Raw genomic sequence first — 19,592 nt, 5'->3', positions numbered from 1 at the left:
TTAAATATCTTTACTCAGGTTAATATCATGTTGAAAATATTTACCACGAAAAAATCCAAACATTGAATTACTTTAAGGTCAGCAAAACATGTTCCTGCCATTGATCTCATTTTACCTCAGGGGATTCTGTTTGCACAGTCAATGATAAACAAAAGAACATCTTTTCTTCATTCTATGTGGCCACACATAAACTACATGAACAACATAACCCCTGGAGTTAATATTACTTTTACTAAGATTAGGCAAACGGAACATTCACTGATCTTGAACAATTGAAATGAAAGAAGCACTCAAACATCAGTTGCAAAATTCCATTTTCATTATATTATTATTCTCTATCTTGTTGTTCATTTTAGAGGTACAACTGAGAAAAGAAATCTGGTTTCTGATCATACAGCAATCCTCCTGCAGTGAACAAAAATCTAAAGAACTGTGGACCATGGAAATCAGAAACAGGAACAAAAATTGCTGGAAAAACTCAGCAGGTCTGGCAGCATCGGTGGAGAGAAGAGCTCTGAAGACGGGTCATAGGACCCAAGACATTATCTCTGCTTTCTCACTACAGATACTGCCACAACCTGCTGAGTTTTTCCAGTAAATTTTGTTTTCATCCTACACTGAGGCCTGGCAGGCATACATTAATCCCTGTGGAATTTTATGGGCCTATTATGTATGTTAATAAGTAAGAGAAAATAAACCTTTTATCTAACCAACCATGGGATCACCCTATTGAATATTAACATTCAAATATAGAAAATCCAAACTCTGCACCTTGTTAATCTTAAATTCACAGTTAATCATGTCTGATGTTCTGAACATTTCATGAGAAATAGTGTGATTTGCAATTCAACACTTCCCATCTGCCCATGCATCCATGAACATTCCTGTCACTGAAATCAGTAACAAATGCTTGATTAGATTTTTCACAGGCATCACTTATTTACTCTTGTTAGACTTTGGAGTCACTTCAAAAAGAATCGCTGCAAGCTGTCTGCAGATACCAACTTGTTAATTTAATAGTATACATTCTAGGACTTTAATCATTAAACTGACTCTTACCAAACCTTGCGAGTTCAATGAAGTGGAACCCTTCACTTGCAGTTCTTTATAATAATACAGACAGTCTTGCGGAGGGTCTACCTTGAGTCCAGAAGGTCTGTGCTCAAATCTTGCAGAAGAATTTTTTAGAACATATTTGATAACATGTCAGAACGGGTTGATTAAAATAGCTACAGCAGGAGGCAGAAATTTTCTACCGGCAGCCATCAGGGTTTAGTACAAGTTGGAGAACCCTATTGTGTGGAAATAGTCAAGCATTTGTGATTTGTTCAATGAATAGCTAGGGAGCAGTCACTTCTTTTCTTCCTTCCATTATTATTGTCTTGGGATCTAAGCCTCATTGATAAGGGCAACATTTGTTGACAATCTCTAATTGTTCCTGGACTGACTGACCATTTCAGAGCGCAGTTCAGAGCCATTGTTTTGGGTCTGTAGAACATATGGGTCATGTAGGTCATAAGGGCAGCATATTTCCTTTGCTGATGGACATTGATGAAATTTACAATAATCAACAGTAGCACCATGGTCACCATTAGTGAGACTAGTTTTCAATTCCACGTTTGTGGATTGGTTAATTATGCTAAATTTGGCCAGCTGCTGTTGTCCATGATCACAGAGCATTAGCCTCCAAACCCTGGTCCCTTGTTCTTCTGGACAGTAGATGTCAGAGGCTTGGAAGGTGGGTTACAGCAGCGTTTCTCATAGATAATATACATTGCTGTCAAAGTGCATCAGTGATGGAGAGAGTGAATGTTTAATGTGTTGGTGGGTGGGGTGTTGCCAATTCAAAGGGATGCTTTGTTTTGGATGGATTCAAGCTTCTTGTGTGCTGTTGGAGGTTAAGTCACCTTGGCAATTAAAGGGTATCCCTTCACATTTTCTGACTTTCATCTTGTAGATGATAGACAGGCATTGGAAATTCCTAGCCCTGACCTGCTCTTATAGACTGTATTTATAGCACTGGTCCAGTTCAATTCCTGGTAAATGGTCAGGATAATGACAATGGGGGAATTCATTGATGACAACACCACTGAATATCAATGAGCAATGGTTATAGTCCCTTTTGTTGGGGATGGGCATTGCTTAGCATTTGTGTGGCATGAATGTTATTTGCACCTTATCAAGCCAGGTCTGGATATTGTCCAGATCCACAAACATTCACTCTCTCTGTCATCAATGTTTAACAGCAACATTGTGCTCCATCTACAAGAAGCTCTGCAGAAATTCACTAAGGCATCTTGTACAGCACCTTCCATTCCTGATTAAAGGCTTTTGCCTGAAATGTCATTTCTCCTGCTCCTCGGATGCTGCCTGACCTGCTGTGCTTTTCCAGCGCCAGACTTTTTGACTCTGATCTCCAGCATCTGTAGTCCTCACTTTCTCCCACCTTACAAATCCAGTTCCATTTACATCCAGAAGGCCAAAAGTTAGCATACAACTTCAGGAGGTATTGGAGAAGGAAAATGGAATGTTGGCCTTTATTTCAAAGGGAATGGAGTGTAAAAATAGGGAGGACTTGCTAAAACTATACCAGGCACGAGTCGCACCACAGCTGGCATACTGTGCACGGTTTTATCTCAGGATACATAGACTAGCATTGGAAGCAGTCCAGAGAAGGTTCAAAACACTGACTGCAGGTATGGAGGGATTGTCTTATGAGAGCTTGAGTAAGTTGAGCATGTTGTCATTGCAATTAGAAGAGTGAAAGGAAACGTTATTGAAGGATGTAAGATTGATAGGGGGAGAGCAGATGCAGAGACAGTATTTCACCTTGTGAGAGAACATAGGACCAGAAGGCTATAATCTCAGAGTAAGAGGTCACCCAGTTAGGACAGGGATGAGGAGATATTTCCTCTTTCAGAGGGGAGTGAATCTGCGGAATTATGTCCCTCAGAGAACTGTTGAGGTTGAGTTACATAGAACTGTAATCAATAAAGGAATTAACAGTATGAGGAAATGGCAAGAAAGTAGATTGAAGGATTTTCAGATCAGCCATAATCCTATTGAATGGTAGAAAAGACTCATTTGGCTGATTGGCCCTTTTCTGCTCCTACATTTTACAGACATATGTTTATATTTTGCACAGAAATGCTTAAATTACATTTAAACAAATTATTAATTTTCTTTGGCTACTAATATGTGAGGAAGTCTTCCAGCATTTGCTGTTGGATTTCCACAGTCATAGCTAGGCAACCTCAGAAGTAATTAGAATAAAAATATTACCCAAACTCTGTGCCTTTGAACTCTATACAGAGAAACATTCTAAACATTCAGACAACAACAAAAGTGTTAATTATGGAAAATACAAGAGTTTGCCAAAAATTGAAATTGATCAACATATCACAGGCCACAGGCAACTGTTTGTCTCATATTTTGCAAATGCAACAAGATAATTTTATAGATGTAGAAAATTCAAGCCACAGCAGTTGAAGGAATTCTCTGACTTAATTGAAAGGAAGGAATACATTGTATTAAGACACAATGTGATCAGGTGACTTTCTCTATGTCAGCTATTGTCAGATTAATGAAAAGCTGAAAACCCATGAGAGTGTGGTGCTGGAAAAGTATGGCAGGGCAGGCAGCATTTGAGGAGCAGGAGAATCGATGATTTGGGCATAAACCCTTCATCAGGAATGAGGCTTGTGTGCCAGGGGACTGAGAGATAAATGGGAGGGGGGTGGGGCTGGGGAAAGGTAGCTGGGAAAGTGATAGGTCGATGAAAGTGGGGGTGAAGGTGATAGGTTGGACAGGCGGGTGGAGCGGTTGGTGGGAAAGACGGTGGACAGATCAAGAGGGCGGTGCTGAGTTGGAGGCTTGGGACTGGGATAAAGTGGGGGAAAGGGAAAAGGGAAAGCGGTGAAATCCACATTAATCCCGTGTGGTTGCAGGGTCCCAAGGTGGAAGATGAGGCATTCTTCCTCCAGGTGTTGGTTTGGTGATGGAGGAGGCCCAGGACCTGCATGTCCTTGGTGAAGTGGGAGGGGGAGTTGAAGTATTCAGCTACGGGGCGGTGGGGTTGATTGGTGCAGGTTTCCCAGAGATGTTCTCTGAAATGATCTTCAAGTCATCTCTGGGACACCCATACCAACCAACCCCACTGCTCCATGGCTGAACACTTCAACTCTCCCTCCATTCCAACAAGGACATACAGGTCCTGGGCCTCCTCTATTTCCAAACTCTAACCACCCAAAGCCTGGAGGAAGAATGCATCATCTTCCACCTTGGGACCCTGAAACCACATGGGATTAATATGGATTTCCCATCTATCCGGTCCTTAGCTCCGTCCTTTCACCTTAACCCCCACCTCCACCTACCTATTGCATTCCCAGCTCCCTTCCCTCAGCCCCACCCCCTCCCATTTATCTCTCAGTCCCCCGGCCCAAAAGCCTCATTCCTGATGAAGGGCCTATGCCCGAAGCATCAATTCTCCTGCTCGTTGGACGCTGCCTGATCTGCTCTGCTTTTCCAGCACCACACTCATGACTCTGATCTCCAGCATCTGCAGTCCTCACTTTCTCCTGTAAGTGAGAACAGTGCACCAATACACCAGAGAAGCATTTTGGGGGAAAAGTGGGGTGGTGGTGGGGGGGGGGGGGGGAATGGAGTTGCCAATCCAGCGCCTGAGCTTTATTTTTTGCAACAACACTCTTGGACTATACTTAAGCTTTGGAGGCAAAGTCACTCAGCATTCTTAGCATACACTACAAGTTCTGAAGTTTCTAATCATTTTCCTGCCTCTCTACCTTGCTCACCTTGTCATTGAGACAGTCCTTAAAATCTACCTCTTCAATTAAGCTTTTCCCATCAACCTTAATATCTTCTTTTGTGTCATAGTCAATAACGATCCTGGGAAACACCTTGTGACATATAATTATTTAAGGATACTCTGTACACTGTGGCTGTTTTGTAAGCATCATGATTAGGGATTTGATACAGAATACGCTACTTTGACTCATAATAACCATCAGTCTAAAACTTAATACCAGATATGTCAGGAAGATGTGAGTGAGACTTTTCGACTTGTCACAAAACTCATGAAGTACTTGAGTGACAGATATGAATTGCCTGAAAACAGTTTTCACAGCTGAATGTCCAAATTAGCCTTGCAAATACTGTGCCCTTTGAAAAGTTTTGCAGTGGTATTCAAGTGTGGAATTTTAAAGAGTTTGACATGGATGGGTTGTGTGAAGAAACTGACATTGTGTAAAGTGTTATATCCTCCCCTGAGATGAATCACTGTTAGACCGGTGAGCAGAGGTGCCTGAAAACCTTCCGCAAAGTTCATGAAAATAAAAATTACAAGTACAAAGAAAACCAGCCCTTCGCTATTCTCCATCCTTTGCTGCAATGATTGTACAGAATGCATTTTCTTCAAGTTGATTGCCAGTTGGAGAAATGAGCGAAACAGGCAATGTGAAACCAGAGCCCAGACCCACACCAATATAATCAGAAGAACTGAAGGTCATGTACAATGTGTTGTCATGGAACAGAAAATTTCTGACTGCCACTTGGGATAGACAAAAGTATAACCACTAGTCATCCCATGCAATGGTCAGTACTTTAGCTTCAATTGTTGACATAGTTATAGTATATATTAGTTATATGTCATATGTTAGTTAGTATAGTTATTATTTGTAATCATTACTTAAACATCATCAAGAAAATTTTGGCCGAGGGTTTCATTAGTAGCAGAGCAGCTGCCAAAAAAAATGGGCAGCAGGGTGGCTTAGTTGTTAGCGCTGCAGCCTCACAGTGTCAGGGACCTGGGTTTGATTCCACCCTTGGGTGACTGTCTGTGTGGAGTTTGCACATTCTCCCCGTGTCTGCATAGGTTTCCTTCAGGTGCTCTGGTTTCCTCTGACAGTCCAAAGATGTGCACGTTAGGTGGACTGACCTTGCTAAATTGCCCCATAGTGCCCAGGGATGTGCAGGATAAATGGATTAGTTACAGGAAATAGCATGTGGATGATTAGCTACAGGATGGAGTGTCTGGGTGGGATGATCTTCAGAGAGCTGGTGTGGACCCAATGGACTGAATGGCCTGCTTCCACATTGTAGAGATTCTATGAAAATGGCTCATGCAGTTGCAACAGCATTGCTTTGTGCTCACTCTGATTAATTATATTGGCAGGCTTTAGCTCATAGTGATTATTATGAGTGCACATTCACGTTGGATGGTGAGCTGGGTGCTGTATAGTCAATGAGGAGAAAGTGAGGTCTGCAGATGCTGGAGATCAGAGCTGGAAATGTGTTGCTGGAAAAGCGCAGCAGGTCAGGCAGCATCCAGGGAACAGGAGAATCGACGTTTCGGGCATAAGCCCTTCTTCAGGAATCACAGGCAGCTGATTCCTGAAGAAGGGCTTATGCCCGAAACGTCGATTCTCCTGTTCCCTGGATGCTGCCTGACCTGCTGCGCTTTTCCAGCAACACATTTCCAGCTGTATAGTCAATGCCCAGTGTGTTGAACCTCTGCCAACTGGCACCCTGGAACTAGCCCCCTCTCCCTTGGCCTGCTGCTGATTGGATGCACTGGGGAAGCTGAGCTATTTTCCGCTGTGCCCAGGCACCTGGGAAGCTCAACTGGAAAATCCTAAGCACAGAGTTTCACCAGGATAACAGCTGCACTGTCAGGCCAAAAATAGCAATAGTAGCCAAAAAATGTATGTGTTGCCCAAAAATGCATTACCGATTTTTTCAGGAGAAGAAATGGGAGCAGGCTATGTATTGCATGTAGGTGTTTTATGCAGTTATCCAATCACTTGAATCACCGTCAGCCTTCTCTGAAATAACCACCGAATTTGAAACCTTAAAATCATTTAAAGGATCAATTGGCGACCTGGCATTTGCTGTGGGTATTCCTGCTGCTCCAACCATCTCATCTTTTGGATAAATACCCAGGGTATGATGGGGCTGAGGAACTGACATGCAGGCTGGTACTGCAAACTTCTGTGCCTACTTACTTCCATTCCAGTGGCTAGCAGGGACTAAAGTTCCGACCTAAGAATTTTTTTTATAACGCTATTTGCGTTATTCGTTTCATCAATTCTTCGTTCTTTTTACTCTTTTGTCCCTGACAGGTAATCTGTGCTTTCCTTCTGCCTTTTCAATAGAATGAACTAGACCTGAGATGTTATTATCCATCACAACATGTTTTGATTTCATTTTTAGCTTTGGGACTACTTGACAGTTATAACTCAGATACTTCACTCCACAGTGAGAACCATCCATTCGTGTGGCTGAGTAGGCAATTGGCTGATAACATATACTCACAGTCAACCACAGTCAGTAAAGCTTGATGCTGAAAGGCGCTTAAGGGTGTAGTAATTGTAGTGAGGTCAGCCATGTGGACCTCACAGAGTTCCCTGATTGGAGCTGTTAATCTGGATTACAGATAAAAACAAAAGTGCCTGCAAGTTGGTCTATTGGTTCAGATGGTTAGAGTGTGGCATTAATAATACCAAGGTCATGGGTTCAATCACCATACTAACCAAGTCTGCAGACTTCCAATCACAAACATAATAATGTGTATTTTAATTTTATTGGGTCTTGCTTATTAATGGTTCACTATCCAAATGGGTGTTTTTCCTGGTGGTGGAAATATTGAATAAAGTTCTTGCACACTGAGTCACCATGCACACTCAAACATGGGTGTTGTGCGGAAATGTAAGCACTATTGTTGCGCAGTGGTAGTGCGGGGGGGGGGGGAGGAGTGGGAAGAGAAAAGGATAAAGAGAACAGGAGTGTCCTGGGTTCTGTTCACTCCGAGAGCTGATTCTCAGGGAGTTGGATCAGTGTTAAAGACTCTCCACGTGTAAATAAAGGGGGACTTGGTGATCCGTATCAGCCTCTGTGAAGTTATTTCAAAGGGGAACCTTTTGTGTCTCCAAAGGTCCTTTCTGGCCTCAACCATTTTCTTTTATTAATATAAAGCAATGCAGCTGATATCAAGAGCTGAGCACCCCAGAGAAAACAAAGCTCACCATCACTGCACACTTCAATAAACACTTTCTTTTTGTTACCAACAGTCAAAGTGAAAAACTTTACATTTTGATTTATTTTCCAAAAACAACCAAGTGTTGAATTTTTTTTCTTTTGAATATTTACGCTGCACATAGTGGAGAAAGTTGAATTTAACTGAAAACCAACACACGACAATGCATGACATTCTTTAATAATTGGAATTGAAAATTTTAGAAACTTAATAACAAAAAGCATTTAACAGTCCTAGTCAGCTAGTTCTATTGTATTCATTGGCCTTTTTAATCTTAGAGTTACATATACACCACCAATGGATCATATTATCTGTACAAATAAGGATCTAAGCACACATACATGTTGTTGCATGCTTTATTGCACAATTTCTAATGTCTGTACAATGTTCTAAATAAACAGGATCATTTTAAGTAATTCCACTTTTGGTCTAACCACATGTAGCTTTACACAATTTAGATGGGTTTGGAGTATTTCAATTTTTAAACCAAACTCTATAAACATTACATCTGCAGAAAATATGTGGTCAGACACTGAGGTGCATTAATGGATAGTTTTTAACAAAGGCACTTTAAATTGCAACTCTTCTTGGAAATTCCTTCCAACAATAATCATGTATGAAAATTCATAGCCAATAATTATTATCCATTGGGTTCCACTTTCAAAAATGGGGCTCCTTCAGCAGCTTATACCAAACCAAGTATGCGTCCTACCCACCAGGAGCATGGCATGATTAATCTACAAACAACACGACACCCTCGATAATTATAAGGCCAGGGGATGTAGCCACGCAAGGGTTCACATATACGCTGGCAATGTGAATAACTGCGTCTACACTCAGCGCAACAGATTCCGTTGTGATCCAGCATAGGGTCAAAGGTCATGGTGCCACTCTCACCTTCTAAGATTCGCTGAAAAAGCAAGAAAGACATTTTAGTATTGCTTGTGTTCAGAATCCTTTTTCCTTAAAAACTAGAGCTTTTGGTAAAGCAAGACATCATAACAACAACCACATGTTAACATTTTCAAAAGGGTAAACACGAGGAAAGACACTGTGCAGAAACCTCCCCTTCCTAAAAACAATGGAGAAAGTGCCAGAAGAAGAAGATCATAAGGTGATTAGTGCTGGGGAAATCCATGGCACCTCTGTGTATCACAAGAATTATGTTCAAAGTGCAAAGGTTTTAATGCCTTGCTATCAATTGAGACTCTTAAGTGGACAATAACCAATTAAAGATCTCTTCGTGCCACCACTCTGATTAACTTTATTCCCAACATGCAAGAACACTGGCAGCCTTCTTGGTTGGTACAATTAAGAGACCTGTCCTTTAGGTTTGGTGAGGTAGTACCTTGATCTATTCCAATTTTGGGATGATAAGAGGCAAATGTAGGAGCAGGAAGCTGGCAGTTAAAAGCTAATCCTTCTGACTCCCCACCCTCTCCATGTGAGCCTCATCCAATCTCCCATCCCCATCCCCTGAATCTAGCTCTGCCTGTTGCCCCTGAACGTCCGGGTCACTGTACCATGAGCAGCCATGACTTCTTATTCAGTGCTCCATCTCTCACACTGGCAGCAAGCCTGTGATTGGCTCAGGAGGGAGAGCACATCGGTGTCCCATGATGTATATCTCACAGAAAGACCATTGGGTGACCATGTACATGCCTGACAGACACATGGCCCGGTGGGTTCTGGTGAAAGACATCTCACTCATTTTCACATGGATCACCACACTTGCAACAAATAATGGAAGATTCTGCCCATTGCATCTGATTTCAGAATTGCATCGTTATAAAACAAAATCAATGTACACAAACAGGCACCAAATTTGTTGGTTTGTTAGCCCATGTCTCATAAGTTGACTGCACTTAAAAAATTACAAAGTCTGTTGAGTATTGTCAGGAAAGTCATTGGGTGCAAAACTTCGCCAATGCAGCTTAACACCATAACAGAATAAGACCATAAGAAATAGGAACAAGTGCAGGCCAGCCGGTCCCTCAAGCCTGCTCTGCCATTCCATAGGACTGGCTGAGCCAAACTTCTTCACGTTCACTTTCTGAACGTTCCCATAAGCCATGATTCCCCGACTGGTCAAGGATCTATTTCAGCCTTAAGTATATACAAGAATTCTGCCCACATGTTCCAAAGACACTCAATCCTCTGAGAGAAGAAATGCCTCCTCACTTCAGTCTTAAATTGGTGCTCCTTTATTCTGAGAATATGCTTTCTTGTTCTAGACTTTCCCATGAAGGAAAACATCGTCTTAGCATTTGCCCAGTTGAACCCTTTAAGATTCACATATGTTTCAATGAGATCACCTCTCATTCTTCTGAACTCCAGTGAGTTAAGTCATAACCTGTTTAGCCTATGCTCATTTAAAAATGTTTTTTTTCTGAGCTTCATGTGTAGGATCTTTAATCAGCCTGATCCATTGTTCTACAACTTTTGAAATCTGGATTGTCCAACATATGTTCTGTTGGGTACAGTCTGACCTGCCAAAGGTTTGTATCAGCCCATCAGTTGCCTGGTGAGCCCTTTGAAAATGAGAAGTACCATATTGTCAATGTGAATTTCTGTGAGCATCTGAGAATTGTCTCATGGCCTAGCACGGTCTGTAACCCCAACAGGAACTGGGGAGCGGAAATGTCCAGAACGTGGCTGTCACCATGAAGAAAGCAGTGAGTGTTAGAGGGTGGGAGGGAGGAAACCAAGGAAGAGGAGGGGTAGAGAGAAGAGAAGGGTGCAATCAGTAGAGAGAAAGGGAGATTGTGGAGAGACAGAGGGAGGGGGGATATGGGTGGGGAGATGAAGAGTGAGAGAGAGAGAGAGACAAGGAGACAGGGACAGAGCGAGAAGGAGAAGTGAGGAAAAGGAGGTATGGAAGGGTGAGAGATGCAGGCTGGGGAGAGAGCATATGCAGGGATTGAGAGAGATTAGATTAGATTAGATTACTTACAGATTAGATTAGATTAGGTTACTTACAGTGTGGAAACAGGCCCATCCGCCCAACAAGTCCACACCGACCCGCCGAAGCGCAACCCACCCAGACCCAATCCCCTACATTTACCCCTTCACCTATCACTACAGGCAATTTAGCATGGCCAATTCACCTAACCTGCACAGTTTTTTTTTGGACTGTGGGAGGAAACCGGAGCACCCGGAAAAAACCCATGCAGACACGGGGAGAACGTGCAATCTCCACACAGAGAGTCGCCTGAGGCGGGAATTGAACCCGGGTCTCTGGCGCTGTGAGGCAGCAGTGCTAACCACTGTGCCACCGTGCCGCCCACAAGAGATAGAAGAGATAGATGGGAAAGAGAGGGTTGGGCTGAGAAAGAAAGAGGTGTGTGGGGTAGAGAGATAGAGAGGGATGAGGGAAGAGACATCGTCAAAGAGATGAGAATGAATGTCACTCTCATCCATGTGACTTTTCACTCAGCTTGGCTCATCAACAGACTCTTGTCCCTCCTTCCCTTAGATCTGCAGTCTCAGCAACTCTCTCCTGACCCCTGGTCAAAACGTCACCTACCTCAACTGATTAAAACAAAATTGGCCCTCAAACAAAAGGTTTAGAAATCTTTGATTCAATCCTAGTCTCCTCACCAAGCCTCCTGTCAAATTGCAATAGGAGGGGATAAAGCCGATTGGCCTCCAAGTCTTCTTTATGGGGAAAGTGATTTGAGAGTAGGTCAATTCATTCTTTCCTGATTCTAACCACCACCACCCAATCCTAACCCAAACATCTGCAATCTCCCCCAACATCTGCAATATGTGCCAACATCTGCAATATTCCCCAACATCTGCAATATGTGCCAACATCTGCAATATTCCCCAACATCTGCAATAACCCCCAACATCTGCAATATGTGCCAACCTCTGCAATATTCCCCAACATCTGCAATATGTGCCAACCTCTGCAATCCCCCCAACATCTGTAATATGTGCCAACATCTGCAATATTCCCCAACATCTGCAATAACCCCAACATCTGCAATATGTGCCAACCTCTGCAATATTCCCCAACATCTGCAATATGTGCCAACATCTGCAATATTCCCCAACATCTGCAATAACCCCCAACATCTGCAATATGTGCCAACCTCTGCAATAACCCCCAACATCTGTAATATGTGCCAACATCTGCAATATTCCCCATCATGAAACAAGGCCTTCCGTTGGTTTTGGGCGTTCAGCAGCGATACACTGAGGTTGGGAATTCAGCAAACTGTGCAATTAACCCTTTGACTTCATTTCTCATAAGTTTCATCTTGTTACAACACAACTCCACTTTCTAAATGATAGAATTAAAACTAAATATAGTGACTGCCAAACTATACCAAATAAACTATGTGACAGAACAGATTGTGATCCAAACTGGGACATGAAGATGATCAGGGAGTTTTACCTTTGCAACCTGCCAGGGCAGAACATGACCTACAGCATTCTGAAAATGTATTTGCAAATGATATCACTGACAAGTTGCCTGCATTGAAGCTGTCTGATTAACAGGCTTGGCCTCTAGTAGGTAGTGAAATGTTGCTTCACGTAGATCAGAGCCCTAATCTGATTCCAGTAGCAATCTTACCTTGGCGGAGGGTGGATGGGGATCAGAGGCCTGTAGAATTGGAGGCAAGGGATCATGGTTATAAATCAGAGACCAGGCAGGTAGTCAAGGATTAGAGATAATAGTGTGGGGCTGAGATTCTGAAGGATCACAGACTGTGGTTGAGTGGAGAACTGGAGGCCGGGAGATGTGGGGAAAGGATTGTGGATTGAAGGCCTGAGGAATCTCTGAACCACGTGGAAGAGAGTAGATGCCTTAAAGGTGAGAGGGTAGGCTGCTTGGAACAGCCAGCTGAGTGTCACTTGTGGGAAACTATCAAGGGAGGAATGCTGAATGCAGCAAATAGGTTCAGTTATTTTTAAAAATCTCTTGGAACCAGCATTCCTGGGCTTTCTGGAGCCTCTGGTTTTCCGAAAACTGATTGGGAAAAGCTAACATTGAAATGATGGATAAGTGTGAGTCTCCCAGTCTCATTCTAATGTTGAAAATAGCAGCTTGTTTGTCTCAAGCAGGTTGGCTGTTCTTAGCCCCTAACCCATCTCCAATGAAATCTGGTTTGGATATTATGGACCTGTATTTCAGATTTCTAACACTTCAACCCCCAACCTGACCGAAACCCACCCAGTTTCGGAAAAAAGACTTCATCTGTTCCAAAGTGGAGTAAAAAATCAAATCAAAATAATAACTGAGTGGAATTTCAGTAATTCTTATAATTAATAGCTTTCATGTGAAGCTTGTGTTTCACTTTGATTAGTGTACTTGTAAAATTCTGATGAAGCAAACTTGCGTGGGAGTTTCTCCCATTCATCCTTCACAGTTTTGGGGTATTTGTCTCATAATTTCTGACTACTTATTTACCAGTTCTGATGAATGAATCAGAGACTGTCTAAGAAAATTCACTTAACACCATGAGGAAATTTATGATGATGGTGTTATGTCAATTTTTAAAGCATTGGTATTAAATTCCTTATGCTGCTACTTAGGCAGAGGTAACAGACGATTAAATCACGATATATTAACATTCCCATGAGTAATTTCTACCCTTGTGTCTTAATTGTATTTAATGGAAGAAAAGGCATTTGTTTGATTGGCAGCTAGGGTGTAAGATTTACATAATAGTTTTTAGAAAGCTACTAATTAGCTTTCAGAGAAAAAATGTCTTGTGGAGAATATCTACTACATTCACCTCTGTGGCTCGACTGTGCTCTACTTGTGAACAGTGTCTTCTTTGTTACTTTCCCAGCATTGCATGACTGTTGTAATTCCAATACTGTTAGCATTAGAAGGTGAAAATTTACAGTTCTCTCCACAGAAACTGCTTTCATAGTGGTGGTCCCAAAAGATTTTATTGAAAGGGTTATGAAAAATGTAATCGTTGGCAAGTCTTCGTGGTATGTCTCCTGAGATTGAGATTACAGTTCATTCAGCTGAAAACTTAAATCAATCACTGCACCAGCATGCTAACATGCACCCCATTAACTCCTCAAAAAAGGTTCGCAAAATGTCAAGATCAACAAAGTTGAAGGGCATGTTCAGAATTGTTACAATATTCTGAGATATAAACTTTTATGGGCAAAAAAATGAAATATTTTAAAATTACAAAGAGCTTTGATGGAGTAGATAGGCAGAAAAAAGCTTCTAGTGATTATGAGGGTCAGTAGGCAAGTCACGCAGGTTTAAGACAAATGGCAAATTGGATGGGAGACATAGTCTAACAGGGTGGTGGAAGCAAATTCAATGGTAAATTTCCAAACAAATATTGCTAAATATTTGAAAAGAAAATAATAACTTGCAGCACTATGAGGAGAAAAGAGAGACTTAGCAAATAACTCTTTCAAAGAGCTGAGTTTATGACTCCTTTATCGATGTTATAATATTCTTTGATCTTGAATTTGTGACCAGCATGCAGTGACAATAAAACTTGAGGGAACAAACATGTGGCTATCTTGCAGCTCCTGCTACTGGGATTTCATACCAAGTACAAGACAATAATAATAATAATCTGATCTGGTGATTTATAGGTTCAGAAACATTTCCTCAAGTGCTTAATTCTTATTCTGTAGCCAACATGTCATGTGATACCACACATGTATGGATGGTATTGAGCAGAGCGTCAATCTGTGAACATGTACTTTGCCTCAGTGGACAGTACTGCTGTCTACAGTGTGGTTCACGCTGCTTCAATGAGCTAACATCGTCAAGCAGGGAAACAGGTTTATTAATGTAGCCTTTCAAAGAGGCAGAATATCTGATTTCCTAATATACTAGCATGGCTTATATTTTATAATTATAAAATTTCATAGAACAGAAGGAGGCTATTTGACTGATCATGTCAGTACTAGCTCCTGAAAGAGCTATCTAGCTAGTCCCATTCTCCAGCCCTAACTCTGTAGTCATCTAAACTCATCACTTTCAAACGCATATCCATCTCTCTTCCGAAACCTCTCATGGAATGCATCTCCACCACTTTCCCAGGCATGACATTTCAAACCCTAACAACACTGAGTAAAGAAGTTTCCCCTCATCTCACTCCGAGCTATCTTGTTGATAATACTGAAATTATGAACTCCAGTTACTGTCATACCAACTACTGCAAACAAATTATTTGTCTTTATCCTGTCAAAACCAATCTAAGGTCACCTTGCAATCTTCTCTGCTCGACAAAGAATAAGCCTAATTCCTTTAACCTTTTCTTATGTCTAAACATCACTCAGTTCAGATATAATTCTAGTAAATCTCCTTTGCACTCTCTCCAGGATTTTAAACATCCTTCCTTCAATTAAATAAATAAAGAACTGAACACAATACAGTACAACCTCGGTTGTCCTAACATCAATTATCCGAATTTTGGATTATCTGAACAAGATCTCAAGGTCCTGTAAAAATGGCATTAGGCAACTCAGCATTCACTTATCAGTTATCGGCATTGTGGCGTGCACTGGCGGATAACCAAGAAATGTTCGGCTAACTGGCACTCATAAATTACCGCTTGTTTACGATCAGATCGGTTACTTGTTCAATCAATTATCTGAAAAAAAAATTCCCCGCCCATCTCGTTTGGATAATTGACATGCAACTGTATTCTACATGTGGTCTCACCAATGATTTGTAGAGGTGTAGCATCACTTCCTTGTTTTTGTACTCTAATGCCTCTAGTTATAAAGGATCCTAAAAGTCTTCTTAGCATGTTTCAATTTTCTTGGCCACCTTCAGAGAATTGTGCACTTGAACTTTTGAAGTCCCTCTGCTTCTGTACTCCCTTCACAGTTGTATCATTGAACCTGTATCGTTTCCCCGTGTTTCATCTACCAAATGTATTACCTCACATTTCTTTGCATTGATAGAGTCATAGAGATGTACAGCACTGAAACAGACCCCTTGGTCCAAATCGTCATAGCCAACCAGATATCCCAACCCAATCTAGTCCCACTTGCCAGCATCCGGCCCATATCCCTCCAAACCCTTCCTATTCATATACCCATCCAGATGCCTTTTAAATGTTGTAATTATACCAGCCTCCACCACATCGTCTGGCAGTTCATTCCACACATATACCATCCTGTGTGAAAATGTTGCCCCTTAGGTCTCTTTTATATTTTTCCCCTCTCACCCTAAACTGATGCCCTCTAGTTCTGGACTCCCCCACCCCAGGGAAAAGACTTTGCCTGTTTACCCTATCCATGTCCCTCATGATTTTATAAACCTCTATAAGGTCACCTCTCAGCCTCTAACGCTCCAGGGAAAACAGCCCCAGGCCAGTCTTCCTCTCCTATAGCTCAAGTCCTCCAACCTTGGCAACATCCTTGTAAATTTTTTCTGAACCTTCTCAAGTTTCACAACATCTTTTCGATAGGAAGGAGACCAGAATTGCATGCAATATTCCAAAAAATTCCAAATTCATATTTTACATTAAAATCACATGTCAAATGAATACTTGAACATGAAGAGATCTACAAAATAATAAGAAAATTTGTATTATTCTGGGATCATTCTGTTATCTCAATAGAGATTAATTCCCCCTATTTCACTACTGCCCCTGAGTTCACAGACTTGCAATGGGTCCTGGTCTAAACTCCTCCATGACCATGCCCAAGCCCCATCTCTGTAACCTTTCTGAAATGTTTGCACACCATTAATTCTAGCATCTTATGTAATTCCAATTTTAATTACTCAACTGGGAGTGGCTTTGCATCCAGCTGATCAGGCTAACCTTCCTACACCTCTCTGGTTCTCCACTACCTTGTTTTCCACCTTTATGACCATTCTTTAAATGTATCTCTTTGATTAAGCTGACTTTGTATCTCCTTACATGCCTTAGTATCATAATTTGATTTATAACAATCCTGTGGGGCACCTTGAAGTAGTTCATTGCATTAAAAGTGCTAAAATATACATTACCATTGTGAGATATTTAAACATTTCTGCCCTCTAAAACATGGTGATTTATAATTGCTATCCAGTGTCACTACTTTAGTATGGTGAATAATGAATTATGGTGCTTGGCAATTAATTTAGTAGGTCATTAGTTCAATCTCCACCATGATGCTCTGAAATGAACGCTAGGGTCAGCATAAGTGATGAAGAGATTGTCAGATAGATCTGGCCTGTGGGACAAATAAGACTGACTCTGAGGTGGTCCACAAATTTGTATAAAACTATTACAAAGAATACAGGCTGCACCCCACAAACATCTTCTTCGAGTAAGCAGAAACAGAATATATATTACAGATTGTTCACAACCTGAAATTGATTGATGAATAACTATACTTCATACCAATAAATTGTCTTGTAAATGGTCTATGTACAAACACTTATAAAAGAAAATCAGTTTTGGACGTAAAGTGTTAGATTATCTGAGATTTGCTTCCAGCTCTAAATCTGCCCGAACTGGAGTACTATGAATGGGTTCATTAATTCTTCTTAATGGCTAATGGTCTACTTCAACAAAGTATATTCAAAAGCCCAACAAGTGTCAATGCCAGTATTGCTGCAAAAGGCACATTTTGTTACATCTTTTGATCTTTGACTCATCAAAATAATTTGCAAGAAATACCAAAGTAAATGAAACCATTTATACTGTACTAGAGGAAACCGATGATTGACTAGCAAGTGTGCTCTGATTGATAGAGGCATTACCTTGGAGAATGCACTGATTAACGATCACTGATAATTAACTGTCAGAAGTTATTTAAATTTTAACCAAGACTTTGTTTGGTCAAGCCATTGCTCTGAGAAATGATTCAAAGAATACCTGTTACCTCATTTTTTGCATTAAAATAAGAGCAGTGTTTGTATGTGTTCTTTCCCTTTGCAAAGAAGGCCCTGTGTATTAATATATATTTCAATTTAAACAAATATTGCTACCAGATTAGCAATGAATAGAATTATGATATTGCTTGACCAGTCAAGCCTTTTTACTAGTTTAGATATGATTATTATAATTAGGATATTCAGTTCCAAACATAGATAAACAGTCCAAGGTAATAAAAACATCCTCAGCTAATTTAAATAATAGATAAAATATAGAGAGAAACTTTAACTGACATAAGGAATGCATGCTACGACTACATGAATATTCATCGTTTTATCTGAAACTTTATTTTAAGTTATCATACTAAATGTGCTCTATTCCACCAAAAAGTAATTTTTCTGTCATCTGTATTAACTTGTAATAATAACTATCTGACTCTAGATTTGCCAGATTAAAGTATTTTCAATTGAATCAATCAATTCTAATGCATGACACATTTAAGATTGGCAGTATTGAGTGTAGTCGAAGAGTGTGGTGCTGAAAAAGCAAAGCCAATCAGGCAGCATCCGAGGAGCAGGAGAGTCAACGTTTTGAGCATATGCCCTTCATCATCTGGAATGTATTGAGAGTAGCATAATAGTGTTTTTAAAAATGCTTGAAATTTTTGTCCTTTTCCTGCTGCATCTTCTTCAGGTTTTTTTTAAAGAATGGGATGTGGTCAGTGGCACCAATGCCAATGAGTGTCATCATTCCACTCCTTAATTAATAGACCCAGGAAGTTTTCTTCAACATACTGTGGGTAATAATGCGTTCATCAAACCTTTAGAAGTAGATAAGTAATGAAAGAACTGTGGATGCTAGGAATCAGAAGCAAAAACAGAATTTGCTGGAAAAGCTCAGCAGATCTGGCAGCATTTTGTAGAGAGATATCAGAGTTAACGTTTCGGGTCTAGTGACCGCTTCCTCAAAACATCTGTTGTGAGTGGATCTGTTGTTGGTTCTTTGTGAACAGATGTATAATTTTATGATGCAGAGCATAAGTCAAAAATCTTCCTCCACTGGTGCCTTTAAACTTTATAGGAAGGCCCAGTCTTCTGTCAATTTTCCTCTCATTCCTCAGGCATCCAGACAGACAGAAGTAAAAGTCATCCTTTATGAGAATTTTGAAGTGGGACTTTAGTCAGGAAATAGAGTAATATGTGTAAACTAAAAAGTAATATCTAGTATTTAGAAAGAATAGTCAAGATTAATTGGAGATATGACCCTGAATTAGTGTGGAAGCCGAGCACTGCAGTATTAGCATATCATAAATGATATTTCACCCACATTGTTCCTCATTATCACAGAGCAATTCATCTGTGCAGCCAAATTCACCTAACAGATCGGGGGAAATGTTCAGCAATCTCAATAGATAGCACCTTATATAAGTAGAATGTAGTGGCATTCATTCAGGGGATAATGATGTGAGAGATTCCATTCTTCTGGTGTGTCTGGCTCATATAAGTGTGGAAAGTGTGTGCACGTTCAGCTACTGACCGAGCATATTGCAGCACTGATGAAAGAACTCGAGGACCTTAGGCTCATCCGAGAGAACGAGATCTTTCTGGCCAAGACCTTCAGCGAGGTTATTACACCGACCATACCAGAAGAGAGCAGAAGAGAGCAGACGATGAGGAAGGCAGAGAGGAGACAGGTGCAAGAGACCCCAGGGGAAGTACCTGTCAGGAACA

The 19,592-nt window shown here is 41.0% G+C and overlaps 1 protein-coding gene across 1 annotated transcript in view; it reads right to left on the bottom strand.

Annotated features, from left to right (window-relative positions):
* Nucleotides 1-8,209: 8,209 nt before the first annotated feature.
* cnmd (chondromodulin) overlaps nucleotides 8,210-19,592 on the bottom strand; it is a 72,019-nt gene continuing 60,636 nt past the window's right edge. Inside the window, exon 7 of the mRNA XM_043691168.2 lies at nucleotides 8,210-8,960. Within this exon, the coding sequence (XP_043547103.1) occupies nucleotides 8,736-8,960 (225 nt within the window). The 3' untranslated portion in view covers nucleotides 8,210-8,735. The remainder of the gene's footprint in view (nucleotides 8,961-19,592) is intronic.

Source organism: Chiloscyllium plagiosum, unplaced genomic scaffold (assembly GCF_037043375.1).
Source record: "Chiloscyllium plagiosum isolate Xiang-an unplaced genomic scaffold, Cpla_swu_hap1 HiC_scaffold_6, whole genome shotgun sequence".
NCBI lineage: Eukaryota > Metazoa > Chordata > Chondrichthyes > Orectolobiformes > Hemiscylliidae > Chiloscyllium > Chiloscyllium plagiosum.
The sequence above is the reverse complement of the archived record's forward strand: the minus strand, read 5'-3'. Positions and strand labels throughout refer to the sequence as shown.